A 17,510-nucleotide genomic window follows, 5' to 3' on the forward strand; every position below is an offset into this window, starting at 1 on the left:
CTGAGGGAGCTCAGGTTCACCACCCGCTGAGTGGCAGGACCAGTGGTTGAGCCCTGGATCCTCTGACCCCAGAGCCCACTTGATCACTCCTCCACCCTGCATGGGCTAAAGGCCAGAGGCCCAATCTGTTTCTTCCCCCAGACGTTGCTGGCGTGGGCTGCCCGGCCCTGGCCCAACTAGCGTTTCTTAAATAAATATGGGAATGTGGTGCCGTTTAGGAAAGGGAAACATTGCACACACAAGCTTTCAGCTCCAAGATCTTGAGCAAAGCATTAGTGCTGAGCCTCGGTTTCCTCAGCTGAAAAACCAGATAATGACAGTACTCTAGATAGTACTTATCTATAACATTTTATTTTATTGTTGATAATAAGAGCACTGTTATATTTAGTATTTAGTATTAAGTAATGATAGTAAAAGAGCACTATTATCAATAATAAAATAATAAGGTATTATTAAGGCCGTGGATGAGGAGGCATGTATTAGACAATAAGCCTGCTGGACTCGCAGCACTCTATGTTCACAAGAATCCCATCCAGTATGTCGGGGGGTCATAAGTCTGTGACTTGAGAGAGGACGGTTTGCACTCTCCTGAAATTCCAAAACTTCTGGGAGATTCCTGGCCATCACCAGCTTCTGGATCTGCGTCCAGGCCCTCAGTGAGTAATGCTGGATGGTGACCACAAGCCTCTGATAACTCCCCAGCCCTCATCTCCATCCAAGGTCTCGGTTACCTGCATCCCGTCCCGCCCTCCCAGGGACCAGGTGGCCCTGAGAGAAGAGGGCACTGACATTCCTTCTTGCTTTCCCCACACCCTCATCCCCATCCTTTCCATTTTATGAGGACTGGGCGGCGCATGGAAAGGTCTAGCAGGGAGAGGCCGAGTGTTCCACCTCCTGAGTAGGAGGTGACGGGAGGGAAGCACAGGAGGAGGGTGGCAGCATGGCTGCTGGGCCAAAGCATCAGAGACCCCAACTCTTAGCTCCTAGTGGGGGTGCTGCCTAGAAGGTTGCCAGGCTCCATGTGCTCGTTTTATTGAAAGACCGTATCTCACACCCCTGCCTGACTGCACGATCTGCCTGGACAGGTCGTCAGAGTGCAGCCCGAGGGACGGTTGTCTCCACTTCGTCCTGCACACACGCCAGATGATGCTTCCCAGCCTCCACCTAGGTCTGAGGGGAGGCAGCAGTCAACAGCGTGGCACGCGAGCTGGGGACATCAGGCCACTTCCGGTCCAGGTGCTAAGACACTGGTCAGACTTACCTCCTCCAGGCTGTCTCCCCCGACCTGCTGCTGGACGGCTCATGGGCTGAGCCAGCGCTGACCAGCCCTGTGTTCCCAGGGGTGGATGGGACACAGGTCCTAACCGACCACAAGCAGGACTGGGTGGGTTTTCTGGTCTGAGACTGGGCGAGGGGTGAGAGAGCAGGAGAGAGGCCGAGAGGGCGGGGGCTCTGGTGTCTGAGGCTCTGTGCTGCTGGCACCTGCAGCTTAGCCTGCGCCCAGCTATCCTATCAATCAACTCCGGAGACGCCCACTACCCCCATTTTAAAGCAGAGGGAACCGCGACAGACCGTTAGAAGGAACTTGCTCGCTTACAGCTGGGGCTCCCCTTCCATCCACCCAAGGCTCACACTTGCCCTGTGGGTCACGGTCACTCTCCTGGCTACCCCAACTAGGAAACGGGTCACGTGACATCTGGTCTTGCCGACAGGAATAGAAGCATGGAGACAAAAGTTGGTGCAAACAGATATGACCCGGAGCCTCTCAGCCTCTCTGGGCCCTGCCCCCATCCCATGGTCAACAGAGCAAAGAGGACAGACAGGACCAGGGGCCCTCCTGGTAACCGTGGCAACGAGAGGGCTCCCCAAAGAAAATGTCACACGCAGCAGGACCTCACTGTCACGACAAAAGCCAGAGAGGCCATCTGACTTTAAATGTTAACCCCCGGCGGCATGATGACCCTGGGGCCGGCTTCTCCGTGTCATCCCACTTCTCCACGACTGTGATCTGGGCGGAATCGTCCCCACACCCACGTCAAGGGTGGAGAGTGGTTTCAGGCTGTCCCATTCATTCCCCTTCCACAGCTACAGTTTCAGGGATTAGGGCAAGACCCAGATCTAAGCCAATCAGCACATGGCATTTCCCTGGTCAGAACAATCAGTTCCTGGTGAGTCCAATGGAATGAAACTTAGGGCTTTTTTGCCAATGGCTGGAAGAGGTCTGTCTCCATCTGGACGTGACTGAGGAATTATGTCAAGAGGAGCTGCTGGAGACCACCATGAAACCACAAGGGAAGCCAGCTGAAGGATGAGGCCAGTGCATGAAGGGAGAGCCAGGGAACCACAGGGAGCCAGAGCTGTGGCTCTGATGCCAAGCGTCTGGATCAAGCCCATCCTGATGCCCACACCCTGCCAGACATTCAAAAAACCATCCATGTTTCTACATAGCTGAGCAGCTGTTTTTCCTACCTGCAACACGAAGTGTGCTTATGGATATAAGTGGTTGTTTAAGATGAATTATTTATTCTTTGTGAACACCAGAGTCAGGAAGTGTGGGACATTCAGACACACCAGGACATTTGCAACCAGTAGCACAGAATATTAAAATTAAAAGGGTGTAGAAAAGGCCCCAGAGAGAGTTCATTCCCTGGTTGCCTAGTGGTTAGGACTTCAAGCTTTCACTGCCGTGACCTGGGTTCAATCCCTGGTTGGGGAACTGCGATTCCACAAGCCTTGCACAGCATTGCCAAAATCAGCACAAAACAAAACCAACCAAACAAAAAAGGCCCCAGAAAGAGAAGACTGGGGTAACTCTATGTATACACAAAGCTTCAGATCAGCCTTAGGAAACTCCTTCAAGTTTAACTGCAAGAATAGCTATGAAAAGAGACTCTGATGCACACTCTCACTGAATCCAGTAAGTATCTAAACCTGCATAGCAGGCCTGCTGGTATTCCCTCCCCCCGCGCTCTTTCACAAGCACTGAAACCGACTTTGACAGCAGACCTGCTCCCTGTATCTTTCTCACCTGATGACTATTTAAAATGACACTGGTCTCCCTTCATGAAGTTTTATTTAAAAAAATTTTTTAACAGACCACTATGAGAAACTTTGTCATCCGAAGCGGTTACTGTTATCACTAACTCTGAAAAAAAATGATTTTCCCCTCACGGACAACTTGCCAACTTCTACCGCTTATTAGCTTGGGGGGAGGGGGCTTCCAGTACAGTTTAGGGAGACTGCAGGGGAGCTGGATGTGGAAGGATGACGGAGAGTCCCCCCTCCAGCTCTTACCTATGGAGGAAACTCACAAATGGTGACAACCTACGTCTGGACTAGACCGAGGGTGTGTGACAGGGGAGAAATGTTCCCATGCTCTTATCGAGACAACTCCTCCACGCCTCTCCCCCACTTTACTATCGGAACGGAGACCGGAGGCTCTAAACACCCCATCTCAGCGCTTACAAGTTACTGAGGGCTTGGTCTGGAAGCTTGAGGCCTGAGGTTCTTGGACCTCCGGTGAGTTACCAGCCACAGCCAACCTGGCAATGTTCCCGAGTACTCTGGGCACAGAGGAACTTGCCTTCTGGTTCGGTGGTGTGGACGGCCGGCCAGGAAGGGGCGCATGGGAACCACGACCCCCACATTCCTAAGACCTGCGGGGCTGCGCCGCCCTGGACACCACGTGAGAATTCCCCAAGCCGACCGCCCGCGGTAAGGACTCCGCCCACCTGGTGTAGATTCTGGGTTAAGGATCCCGCCCACCTGGTGTAGGTTCGGGGGCCCTAGGCCGCCTAGGTGTGGATCCTCAGGTGCCGCGTGAGGTTGGTGTTCCGGCTGAAGGTTTTCCCGCACTCGCCGCACCGGTAGGGCTTCTCGCCGGTGTGGATCCTCTGGTGCACCGTGAGCGAGGAGTTCTTGATGAAGGCCTTGCCGCACTGCGCGCACCTGTACGGCTTCTCGCCCGTGTGAATGCGCTGGTGCTCGATGAGGTAGGCGCTCTGGCTGAAGGCCTTGCCGCACTCGCTGCACGCGTACGGCTTCTCGCCGGTGTGGCCCATCTGGTGCACCAGCAGGGACGAGCGGCCCGTGAAGTGCTTCTTGCAGATGTAGCAGGCGTAGGGCTTCTCGCCGGTGTGGATGCGCTGGTGCTGCGTCAGGGCGGAGTTCTTGCTGAAGGCCTTGCCGCACTGGCCGCACTCGAAGGGCTTCACCCCGATGTGCAGCCGCTGGTGCTGGATCAGGTAGGAGCTCTGGCTGAAGGCCTTGCCGCACTCGCCGCACGCGTACGGCTTCTCGCCCGTGTGGTTGCGCCGGTGCAGCGTCAGCGACGAGCTCTTGTTGAACGCGCGGCCGCAGTCCCCGCACGCGTACGGCTTCTCGCCCGTGTGAGTGCGCTGGTGCTCGGTCAGGTGCATGTTCTGGCTGAAGGCGCGCCCGCACTCGCCGCACACGTACGGCTTCTCGCCCGTGTGCGTGCGCTGGTGCACGATCAGGTGCATGTTCTGGCTGAAGGCCTTGCCGCAGTCCCCGCACGCGTATGGCTTCTCGCCAGTGTGCACCCGCTCGTGCTGGGCGAGGGAGGAGGTCTTCCGGAAGGCCTTCCCGCACTCGCCGCACACGTATGGCTTCTCGCCCGTGTGCGTGCGCTGGTGCACGATCAGGTTCATGCGCTGGCTGAAGGCCTTGCCGCAGTCCCCGCACGCGTACGGCTTCTCGCCCGTGTGCACCCGCTGGTGGATGGTCAGCGACGACCGCTCCAGGAAGTGCTTCCCGCACACGTCGCACTGGAAGGGCTTCTCCCCGGTGTGGATGCGCTGGTGTTTCATCAGCGACGAGCTGCGGCCAAAAGCCTTGCCACACTCGCTGCAGTCGTAGGGTTTCTTCTCCGTGTCCGCTCTGGAGGGTGTGCCGAGGTCTGAGTTACCGGCGAGGTTCTTGCCCCGCATGGCAAACGCTTCCCTCGGACCCCCCGACCTGGGTGGCGCCGGGATGGAGCGCTGGTTAAGGAACGCCTGCAACTCCAGACATTCGGGGGCCGACACCCGGGAGATGTCCAGCCGCCCCGTGCAGGTGCTAGCGCTTCCCCGCTGCGTCTCCACCCCGTCACCCTGTGTCCGCGCTGCGTCCAAGGCGGAACCCCAGGCACCATGGCTCGCGGGTCCTTCTGCGAGCACCCCAACGGACGGTCTGTCTTCCGAAATCTCCTCCTTTGGGTCCGGTTCTTTCATTTCTGCTCTAGTTTCCAAGTCTGGGGGCGGGGGGGGGGGCAGGAAGAGAAGAAGAAACGCACGTGGTTAATACTGGGAGGAGGGAGCTTCCCAAGCGGGGGATGGGAAACGACAGGGCGCAGGTGGAGAAGCTACGAGCAAAGCAATGCGCTGGCGACACACGTGGTTTAAGAAGGCAGAAGAGAGGTGAGCAGAGAAAAAGAAACGCCCCTCTGGGGTGAGAAGAAAAGGGAACCTTCTACACTGTTGGCGGGAATGTAAGTTTGTGCAGCCATTATGGAGAACAGTATGGAGGGTCCTTAAAAAACTAAAAATAGAGCTGCCATATGATCCAGCAATCCCACTCCTGGGCATACACCTGGACAAAACTATAGTTCGAAAAGATACAAGCACCCCTATGTTCATAGCAGCACTATTTACAATAGCCAGGGCATGGAAACAAATGTCCATCGACAGATGAATGGATAAAGAAGATGTGGTGCATATATACAATGGAATACTACTCAGCCATAAAGAAGAATGAAATAATGCCATTTGTAGCAACATGGATGGACCTAAAGATGATCACACTATGAGAAGTAAGTCAGAAAGAGAATGACAAACACTGTATGATATCACCTATATGTGGAATCTAAAACATGACACAAATCAGCGTATCTATGAAACAAAAACAGACTCAAAGACATAGAGCACAGACTTGTGGTTGCCGACTAGCTGAGGCAAACTATTACATAGTTTAAATAGCTCCCTCTGGGAGCTCAGTGGAGGAGAGATACCTAAAGGGAGACAACATACACCTACCTAAAGGGAGACCCAGGCTTGTAGGGGGTGGGTCAGAAAGCTCGCAAAGCTGAGTAAGGAGTTACTGCAGTGGAGTCCTCAACTCCAGCGTCCATCCTGAATACCCGCAACCAGTTACACTTCTCAGAGCATCGATTTTTATTAAAAACGATACAAATACAGCTGATATTTATGGCATGTGCAGGTTACCCCGTCTTCCCGCCCTCCAGCCCAGCTCCATCCCTCCCTCCCCTGCCCCGTGGGCCTCACTTCCCTCGTCCACTGTCCAGTCCTGCAGTGGTAGATGCCCCTGTGGGGCTGGCTCCAGATCTCTCCTCTTTACACATCCATCCCTTCCTGGTAATCACAGTCAAGTGGAGTCTCCAATCCCCTCCTACGTGTATCCTCTTCATTTCTATTTCCAGTCTGAGTTCCGGGCTCTGGATCAGGGACCTAATGGCTTCATTCCCAACATTTAAAAATTTTGAGATCTTACACAAAAAAGTCATGAAAAGTGTGATGATATGGTCACACAAAGCCCTTATTCCTATGGGGCCATAAAACAGCAGGAGTGGAGCAGCAGCTGTTCCCCACCCCTCACTTAAACCCCCACCTGGCCCCACCAACAGCTGAGTTTGAGACCCCTCCCCTAAATCACACCAGGCTGTCAGGGTCCTGCCAAGGGAGTCTGGACTTCAGTTTCTTCTATATAGCAATGCCTCCCAAATGTATGCCCCCTACCCAGACCTCCTGAATTCTGCTGAGGAATATTCAAAAGCCTACTTGGGGCCCTCCTGGATATAGCAAACCCAACACAGTTAATGGGAAACTTGTGTTTGGACCCCAACCTCCCTCCCCCGCAAATGATAAAAAAGAAAGAAAAGTTCATCAAAGAGACTTAGCAAAATAAGTCAGACACAGAAGGACGCTCATATGAGGTCCCCAGAGGAGTCAAATTCACAGAGACAGAAAGTAGCTGGGGGGGGGGGGGTCCCAGGGGCTGGGGCAGGAGGGAATGGGGACCAAGTTTCAGCTGGGGAAGATGAAGGAGCTCTGGAGATGGATGGTGGTGATGGCTGCAAGACATGAGTGTGCTCAATACCACTGAACCGTACACCTAAGAAATGGCTAAAATGGTAAATTTTGTGTGTTTTACCATAATTAAAAAAAATGTTTTAAAAATAAAAAAGATTTAGCAGTCATTCCTGAGTCACCCCTTCCCTCCCATCATCTAGTCTGTTAAGTGGCACTGGATGGGCAAGAGCTTGAATGGGACCAAATCTCTCTACCTACATAGCCAACGATGGAGTCAGGCACCTGGATTTCCTGCATCCATCCTCTGCCCTCTGCAAGGCATGTCCACTCAGCGGTGGGGATCTTCTCAGTCAGACCAAGCCCTCCGGCATCTCCCCAACGCACAGACAATCAGAGCCAAGGCCTTCCCATGTGGGCCCCTGGACAGACAGAGCCAGGCCTGCCTCTCCCAGCCGGGATTCCACTGCCCCGCCGCGGCTCACTCTCCTTTCCTGCAGGCACTCTCACCCTTTAGTTCCCTTTTTATCCCGTTGTTTGTGCTGAGTTCTTCCTGCCTCAGGGCCTTTGTACCTGCTGTCTCCCCGATACTCCATGGGTGCTCATCCTCAGGCCTCAGTGAGCATTCATCCTCCACAGGGAGGCCTCCCTGTCCATCCTACTGTGGAAGGGAACATCCCTCCTGCTATCCTCTTGCCTGTTTCCTTCTGAGTGTTCATTATGGCCGGTGACAACTTGTCTTTGTCCCTTGAGTTGTTTACTACTAGCCCTGTCCTCAGTGGAAAGTGAACTCCAGGAGGTTAGTTACAGTACCTGGCACCCAGAAGGCAGCAGGTAAACATGCACTGCACACCTGCATTGTGCCCAGCACGGGGCTGAGCAATCGACACAGATCATTTCGTGTGGCCCCCACAACCATAAAAGTATGTTTGAGAGTATACCCATTTTATAGACAAGGAAACTGAGGTTCTGACAATGAAGTCACATACTCAAAAGTCACAAAGCGCACTAGAGGCAGAGCTGAGATTCAAGCCTATGACCCCAGAGCCATGGGCCCTGGCGAGTCACTGCTTTGCTGCGTTTTGATGGCCTCCCATCCCAGAGCAAAGGATTTGCGAAATACTTGAGAGTGATCCTGGCTTAGTGACCCTGGGGTGTGGCGTGATGTCCAGATGCTAGGGCAGATGGCAGCATGGGGCATGAAGGCCCCATGGTGTGGGTGGTGGTAACTTCTCAGTAGGAAGAGGAAAGGAAGGCTGATGGTGGGTTTGGTTTGGGGCACATGGGGTCTGAAACATGCTGAGGACATACAAGAGATGGGAGGGGGCGGAGTCTTGGTTATGAATACAGTTGGAAGTCTTTTGGAATAAATACTAACACGAGAACTGGAGGCAGAATGCCAGCAAAATCCCACAATTAAGGGGCAGCAAAAAGGAGGCAGCCTCCCTTTCAGGGATTAAAACCCTTTAGGAGATGTGGCAACGTGGATGGACCTAGAGAATATTTTATTTAGAGAAGTAAGACAGAGAAAAACAAATATTATATGATATCACTTACTATAGAATCTAAAAAATAATACAAATGAATTTATACAAAACAGAGACAGACTCACAGACACAGAAAACAAACTTCTGGTTACCAAAGGGGATTGGGGAGAGGGATAAATTAAGTTTTGGATTAACATACACACACTACTATATATAAAACAGATAATCAACAAGGACCTACTGTATAGCACAGGGAACTACACTCAATATTTTGTAATAAACTATAATGGAAAATAGTCTAAAAAGATACATATATATAACTGAATCACTTTGCTGTACACCTGAAACTGACACAATATTATAAATCAACTATACTTCAATTAAAAAAAAACAAACAGGACTTCCCTGGTAGTCTAGTGGTTAAGACTCCACACTCCCAATACAGGAGGCCCTGGTTCAATCACTGGTCAGGGAACTAGATCTCACATGCATGCCTCAAATAAGAGTTCACATACCACAACTAAGGAGCCCACATGTCGCAACTAAGGAGCCTGCCTGTCACAACTAAGACCCAGTACAACCAAATAAATAATGTTAAAAAACAAAACAAAACAAAACAAAGAGTGACATTAGACTCCTTTTTAACATCATTCACAAAAATTAACTCAAAGTGAACCAAAGATGTACATGAAGAGTTACAACTATTAAACCCTTAGAAGTAAACACAGGAATAAATTTTCATGGCCTTGGGTTGGGCAATGATTTCTGAGATAGGACACCAAAGGCACAGGCAACAACAACGAAATAAATAAATTGGACACACCAAAATTACAAATGTTTGTGTCTCAAACGATGCCATCAAGAAAGAGAAAAGTCTACCCACAGAATGGGACAAAATATTTGCAAAGCATCTATCTGATAAAGGACCTATGTCAATAATGATAATAATAAAAAATAATAAATACACGAAGAACTTTCAAAACTCAATAATGACACGAACAACCCAACTAAATAAAACAGGCAAAAGACTTGAACAGATATTATACTGAAGAGAATATACATGTGGCAAATAAGCACATGGAAAGAGTCTCAATATCAAATGAAAACTATGATGTGATAAGACTACACAGCAATGAGAATGGCTGAGATGAAATAGATTGAGTGTACTGAGTTTTGGCAAGCACACAGAGCAGCTGAACTCCCACTTGCTGCTACTGGAAATGTCAAATGTTACAACTGATTTGGGAAAAAGTTTGGAGTTTCTTAAAAAGTTAAATATACACCTCCCATATAAGCCAACCATTCTACTCACCAGTGTTCACTCAAGAGAAAGGAAAGCATATGCCTATGGAAAAACTTGTACACGCATGTTCACAGCAGCTTTATTGATTAACAGTCCAGAACTGGAAACAACCCAATGTTCATCAACAAGGGAATGGATAAACAAATTGCAGACTATCTAAGGTAGGATGGTACTCAGCAGTAGAAAGAAGTGAACTATTGATATATACAACAACATGGGTGAGCCTCGAAATAATTAAGCTGAGTGAAAGAAGTCAGGCCAAAAAGAGAGTACATGCTGTATGATTCCATGTAAATAAAATTCTAGAATATGCAAATTAAACCACAGTGACATAAGGCAGAGCAGTGCTTGCCTGGGGATGTAGGGAGTGTACAGGGAGGGGAGGGAGATATTATCAAGGGGCATGAGAAACTCTTTGGGGTAACAGATATGTTCATCATCTGGACCATGTGATGGTTTCCTGGGTGTGCAGAGATATTGAAATAAATCCACTTGTTCCTATAAATATGTGCAGTTATTTGAAGGTCAATTATACTTCCGAAAAAGCTGTTGAAGAAATGGGACCATAATCTAGTTCTGAAAGGTAGTGTTTTAACAACACATCAAGGGACACTGTTTCATGTCAGTGCCTATGAAGAATGCTCATCTTTGACAAGCTGCATGGTTTCCATCATACGGCTACACCTGGATAGGTTAGTCTTGTATAGGTGGGCATTTAGGTTGTTTCTATTTTTCTTCCTATGGAAAACTTTGCACACTTATAGAAAGATTTCTAAAGGATAGATCCCTAAAAATGGAATTGCTCAAAATTTGACTCATAATGCTAAACTGTCCTCCAAAAGAGTTGTCCCAACATTATAGTCCCAAAAGGACAGAGTCCCTTTCCCGATACCCTCATAATACAGGCTATTATTCTTTTTCATCTGTGTACCTCATGAGCAAAAACTGTATTTCTTTGACTCAGTTTGTATTTCTTTGACTATTGGTAAGGTTTTAAAATCTTTTATAAAGTGTAATTCCATGTATTTTCACATCCCTGAATTGCCAGCTATAAGTCTGGCCATCATTCAGTCTTTTTCTTATTTATTCCTAGGCGCTCTTTATATAATTATGATCCTTTGACTGTTATCCACGTGGCAAATATTATTCCCCATTTCATCATCTATCAACTTTATTTTTACTTCGAGTAGAGTGATCTAAACTTTCTATGTAGTCAAATCTGTTAACCTTTTTTCTTGTCTCTTTGTAGTCCTCACGTGACAGGCCGATGGTGAGTAACTCAGCGAAGCTGCCCCTTACCCAGCGAGACCAGGTTCCGGAGGTTCTCCAGCATCACATCTCTGTACAGGTCCTTCTGGGCAGGCTTCAGCTGCTGCCATTCCTCCTGGCTGAAGTCCACAGTCACATCCCTGAAGGTCACTGACTCCTGTAAGAGGAAACCCACAGCCACTCACCGCAGCGCCCTCCTTACAGAGGTCTGGAGGAATGGCCAGAAATGCCAACAGGATTTAGGGGAGACACACGGGATGTATCTGAAGTGCTTTCAACAAGGACCAGCCACTCAGTTTTCTCAGTGTCTCATTATTTGTGGATGGTCCTCTGACAGAGAAATAAAACAAATATGAGGCTGTTTAGAGCAGTAAGTCACAGATTTGAGAGAAGGAATCAAAGGCAAAATGATCATAACCCAGTGAATCAACACATTCATTAGGAGCCCAGCAAACGCAGAAAGCTAGATGGAATCCAGTAGTTCACCAAACTTTTCTGAGCCCCTACTAGGCTGCAGGCACTGAGCGAGGTGCTGAGATACAGACATGGAAGGTTTAAGAACTAGTTCCTCACAGAAGGGGCAGACGAAAACACCTATAATTGACCCATGATCTGGGTTGATACTGTCATGAAGGTACAAACAAAATTCTTCAGGCACCTGAGCAACAGCAGCTTTAGGGGATATCTGGGAAGACTTCCGAAAGGTGACACTGAGTGTAGTCTTGGAGGTTGGGGATCAGTGGTCAGGACCTTGGGGGGATATTCTGGAGGGAGGAAGAGCTTGGGTCAAGACCTGAGGCTTAAACAGCAGATTAGACCATTGAGGAATGGTGAGAAGTTCATGTGGTGGAAGCATAAGAGCCTTTCCAGCTGATACCATAAGCCCTGGGGATGAAATGAATGTGACTTAGCAGGGTAGAGATGATGGTGGTGGTGATGGTGATGACCATGATGGTGATGATGACCGTGATGGTGATGACGGTGATGATGGTGATGGTGGTGACAACGATGGTGGTGATGATGGTGGTGATGACGATGGTGGTGATGATGGTGGTGACGATGACGGTGATGATGGTTATGATGACAGTGATGGTGATGACGGTGATGGCAATGATAGTGACAGTGGTGATGGTGATGATGATGATGTTGTCAACTGCAGGTCACAACACCTATCACTTCATAGGCAGTTATAGGCTGAATTATGCTCCCTCCCCTCCAAATTCATATGTTGAAATCCTACCCCCAGCAACTCAGAATGGGACTTTATTTGGAAATAGGGTCACTGGTTAAGATGAGGTCACACTGGAGTACGTGGGCCCCAATCCAATATGGCTGATGTCCTTATAAAAAGGGGAAATTTGGATGCAGAGACACGCACACAGGGAGGACGCCACGTGAAGACTGGAGTCATGCTGCCACAAGCCAAGAACTACTGGGAGCCGGGAGAGAGGCCTGAAACTGATTCTTCTCTAGACCCCTCAGAAGGAGCATGGCCTAGCCAACACCTTGATTTTGCACTTCCAGCCTCTGGAACTGTGAGAAAACATATTTCTGTTGTTTAGGCCTCTCTGTCTGTGGTACTTTGTTGTGGCAGCCCTAGCAAACCAACACATCCGTCTTGCTCACCACCATTTCCCCAGTGTTTTAGTACAATGCCTGGCATATAATACACACTTGACAAATAGTTCTTGAATGAATAAATGGATCAAAGAGTAAGGATGGTGTGAGGATTAAACAAGTTAATCCATGCTTGACACCCAGAACAGTGCACAGCATATAGTAGGTGCTTAATTACCATCAGCTACTGTTGCTGCCACCCACACCCACAGGTCCTTGGCTCTCCCTGGTGCTCTGAGCCTCCCACCTGTGGATCCTGAGCCCTGGCTCACCCTCCCTGAGAAGAGGCCTCACCTCCTAGCTGGTCCTGTCATGGCCCCCACGTGCCCACCCGGGGGCTCTGGGCTCATGCTGGCCTCTTCTGCCTTGTGGGTCACTACCGCTTGATGAGGGCAGTGGTTAAGAGTGTGGGCTCAGGAGCTTGGAAGCCTGTGATGAAATCCTGGCTCTACCCCTCAATGGCTGTGTTTCCTTGGGCAACTGCCTTAACCTCTCTGAGCTTCATTTGTTCAATGGGCTTCATAATAACAATGTTCCCCTCTGTAGTTGTCATGAGGGTTGAATGGGGGTAATGCATATATGGTTCTAGCATAGAGCTGGTCTGGTCTGACTGGAATAAACTCTCAATGAATGTAGACTATTACATTTGATTAATTGTGACATTTCGTATGTATCTTATACACATTATTATTATTATTACTAGTTATTATTATTATATGACATTATTTGATTCTTTGGCCCATACTTCCTTTGGCCAGTCCTGCTAACAATCCCTTTCTGAAAAAAAACAAAACACTATTTGAGGTATGACTGACATATAAAACCTGTACATATTTAATTAATACAACTTGATAAGTTTGGAAAGTATACACCCATGAAACATCACCACGATCGAGGCCATAAGCTTATTCATCACCTCCAAAAGTTTCCTCCTGTCCCCTTTAATTTTTAATTTACTTTTATTTTTAAAATATAGTAATTTCTTCAGAGAGTCCTCTCTAAGTATGCCCATCTCAGTGAACTCAATAAATAACGTATTTACTGAGCAGGCTCCATGCACTGTGCTTGGGCTGGGGTGAGGGCGGGTGGAGAGGTCCACTGAAAACAAAATGGGCAGTCCTGGAAGTCTCAAAGGCAACATCTTACAGCAAAGGATGCTGGAGTCAAACAGCAGGGGCCGCCCTCCTCTGGAGGGTTGAGGATACTTCCCCAGAAGTGGGTTTAGCCCCAAATGCACCAAACCTGAGTTCTTTGTGTGTGCATGTCCAAGGCCACTCATTTTAGCGCTATGTCTGTTTTGGTCTCCTGTCTAATGGCACAAACCAATTCACCACAAGGAAAACCTCCCCAAGTTCCAAAGAGCTGAAATCAGATAGGCTCTATTTCTAAAAAATCAGAATATAATTGTGCTAGATGTGATTGAGAAGAAAGCACTTTAATTAAATCCCAACCATACCACAATAAAAACAATCAACAAGTCCTGCTAAATTAAGTAGGAAAAAGAAGAAATCAAGACGATAATCACAGGGACTTCCCTGGTGGTGCAATGGTTAAGAATCCACCTGCCAATGCAGGGGATACGGGTTCGAGCCCAGGTCTGGGAAGATCCCACATGCTGCAGAGCAACTAAGCCTGTGTGCCACAACTACTGAGCCTGCACTCTAGAGCCTATGAGCCACAACTACTGAGACCACATGCTGCAGCTACAGAAGCCCGAGGGTCTAGAGCCTGTGCTCCGCAACAAGAGAAGCCACTGCACTGAGAAGCCCACGCAGTGCAACAGAGTAGCCCCTGCTTGCCACAACTAGAGAAAGCCTGTGTGCAGCAACGAAGACCCAATGTGGACATAAAAATAAATAAAAAAAAAAAAGACGATAATCACAGACAAGTTAAAAATGAAGCCATCATGGTGCAGTTGCTTTGGAAAATAGTTCAACAATGCCTTAGATGGTCAGAGAGTTATATTAGGACCCAGCAATTCCGCTCCTAAGTATATACCCAAGAGAATTGAGAACACATGTTCAAACTAATGTTTGAACTTCAGCATTCCTAATAACCAAAAAGTGGAAACAACCCAAATGTCCATCTAATGTTGAGTGGATAAATAACATGTGGTCTAATTTTATAGTGGAAAATTATTCAGCCATGAAAAGGAATGAAGCACTGACACATGCTAAAACATGGATGAAGCTCAGAAAAATTATGCTGAGTGAAAGAAGTCAGACACAAAAGACCATATATTATGTGATTTCATTTATATGAAACATCCAGAATAGGCAAATCCAGAAACAAAAAGTAAATGAGCGGTTGCTGGGGTTGGGGGTCAATGGAGGAAATGGGAGTGACTGCTGATGGATATACAATTCCATTTGGGATGATGAAAATGTTCTAAAATTGACTGTGGTGATGGTTGCACAACTCTGTGAATATACTATAAACCAATGAATTGTATACTTTGTGGTATGTGGGGTGTATTTAATACAGGTGTTGAATAAATACAGGCATGATGAACCAAAACTCACAGGTAAGTGAAATGACATATTTAGACATCAAAATAAATTCCAGGTGGATTCAGAAGTTCACTGTTAACATCCAAATGATAAATGGAAAAAAAGGAAGAAAATACAGGTGATAGGTGACCTGTGGATGGAGAAACGCTTTTACAGCTTAAAGACTATGGAGGACAGAGAAGGACAGATAGATCCAATTTTAAAAATACGAAATGCTTTTGGACTTAAAAAAAATATAAAATAAGAAACAAAAAGCAAAGCTGAGAATTATATTTGCCACAAATATTCCCACACACACGTCTTTAAAATCTTCAAGAATACTAAGATTCCTGCACACTGGTAAAGCACAAGATAGATCATTTAACTCCCCCGCAGAAATGACTAATAAACATTTCTTAAAATCAAACCTCACTAACATACATGCAATGCTATTCAGAAAAGATTTTTCTTAAAAATATTTATTTATTTATTTGGCTTTTCCGGGTCTTAGTTGCAGCACGTGGGATCTTCACTGCCGTATGCGAGATCTTTAGTTGCAGCGTGCATGTGGAATCTAGTTCCCTGACCAGGGATCAAACCCGGGCCCCCTGCATTGGGAACAGGAGTCCTAGCCACTGGACCACCAGGGAAGTCCCCAGAAAAGATCTTGTGACACTCTTTGTCACCTATCATGCTCAAGGTTTATACCATTTGTCACTTATATCCATTTATTATTTATATCCAACTTGCATAATAAATACCCAACAACCATAAATAACTGGAGACAAATATCCAACAATAGGGGACCATTAAGTAAGCCAGGTGGCTCCAAGATAAAATTTCTATGGAGTCATTAAAACGGATGTTACCAAGGAGTTTTTAACAATGTGGAGAAATGCTCAGGATGAAATCTTTGATGAAAAAGCAGGATATAGAAATTGCTCAGTGGGGGTGACTCTCTTCTGGGATGAGATCAAGGATCATTCTGATCCTGCTCTTCTGGATTTTCTAAGCTTTTTATAATGATCATGCATTTCCTTACCTACCAGGAATTTTACTTTTATGACTCATTATTTCAGCACTAAAAAATGAATTTTTTTAAAAAGTCAAACTCATCAATACCAGATGGACATTTACATGCACAAATTATGCAGCCAAAACAAGTGATGTCTGTAAAGTTTCCAAAGGCTGGAAAAGTCCTTAATGATTAAAGTGGGATGAAAAACAAACTCCAAGATAAAAATGGCAGAGCCAATACTGGGTCAATTTTCAAAAATAATCATCAGAGAAGGAAGACAATAAATGAATACACAAATCATCTACATGGTTATCTCTGGGTAGAGGCACTATGAGTGAATTATTACTGGGTTTTCCCTGTTTTCTATAAACAGCATTAATATGCTTTTTATTATGAAATATTTCTGGCATAAAAGCAAGTTTAGAGAAAAATTCAACAAACAGTCATATAGGTACCACCCATTAAAACACCATAAAACATTATGGCAAGAGCCGGTGACGCTGGCCCATGTGCCCCATCCACAGCATCCTCCCTCTCCCAAGGTAACCACTGTCTGAAATGCGTGGGCCTTGTTCCAGCAAGTCTTGTGTGTTCACCACCCACGTGGCCATTCATAAGGGACACTTAGCACTGTCTGCCCACTTGGAAAGATCACGTGTCAGCGCTGTGTTGCCTGGGCTCCTCTAGAGGGGCCTTTTAACATTTGATGTAACACATTTAAACCATCACTTTCCAGATGCCCTCCTGCGTCTCCTGAGGGCCCCCCGGGCAGAACCGGTCACTCACCAGCTGCCCAGTCCTCTTTGGTTGACCAAAGCCAGTGTCCAGGGACAGGCAAGGGGCTCCTGGGCCTGGAGGGGGCAGAGTAGATGGAAGCATCACCTCTGAGCATCACCATCCCTCCTCAGGGTGGACACAGCCCTCAGAAGGTAGAGACATGGGCCCTGGAGGGCGCTGGGGGTCAGAGGGTCATCCTGGGCAGGAGCCCGACCCTGTGGGCTGAGCCTCTGGAAAGGAGAGGGCGGCAACATGACTCACCAGGGTCTCGTCAGTCAGCAGCTGGACGGCCATCCCTGCACTGCCCACGGTGGCCGGGGTCGGTGGGCTGTGGTCAGGGGAGAAAAAGGGAGAGGCAAGGTGAGAGACCAGGCCCAGGTCTGCCTCACAATGCAGATATGACAGACACACATATGCCCGTAGAGGGGCAGGTGGGAGGGAAACACACATACACATTAACAGCCTGCAAAGCACTGGACTGTCTCTTACTTCATCCTCCTAACACGC

The 17,510-nt window shown here is 47.8% G+C and overlaps 1 protein-coding gene across 25 annotated transcripts in view; it reads right to left on the reverse strand.

The window, feature by feature from the left end:
* Window positions 1-820: 820 nt before the first annotated feature.
* Window positions 821-17,510, reverse strand: part of ZNF470 (zinc finger protein 470) — a 47,065-nt gene continuing 30,375 nt past the window's right edge. For 12 of the 25 annotated variants that reach the window (XM_057719584.1, XM_057719582.1, XM_057719583.1 and 9 more), the window contains 3 exons: window positions 17,265-17,331; window positions 11,133-11,259; window positions 821-5,251 (listed from right to left, as the gene is read on the reverse strand). In XM_057719584.1, coding sequence (XP_057575567.1) covers window positions 3,795-5,251; window positions 11,133-11,259; window positions 17,265-17,297 — 1,617 coding nt within the window. In that variant the 5' untranslated portion in view covers window positions 17,298-17,331 and the 3' untranslated portion in view covers window positions 821-3,794. Of the gene's footprint in view, window positions 5,252-6,032; window positions 6,250-11,060; window positions 11,433-11,575; window positions 12,256-17,012; window positions 17,078-17,264; window positions 17,332-17,510 lie in introns of those variants that run through there. The other 13 variants (XM_057719594.1, XM_057719593.1, XM_057719596.1 and 10 more) reach the window with 9 other exon arrangements.

Source organism: Hippopotamus amphibius, unplaced genomic scaffold, assembly GCF_030028045.1.
Source record: "Hippopotamus amphibius kiboko isolate mHipAmp2 unplaced genomic scaffold, mHipAmp2.hap2 H_1, whole genome shotgun sequence".
NCBI lineage: Eukaryota > Metazoa > Chordata > Mammalia > Artiodactyla > Hippopotamidae > Hippopotamus > Hippopotamus amphibius.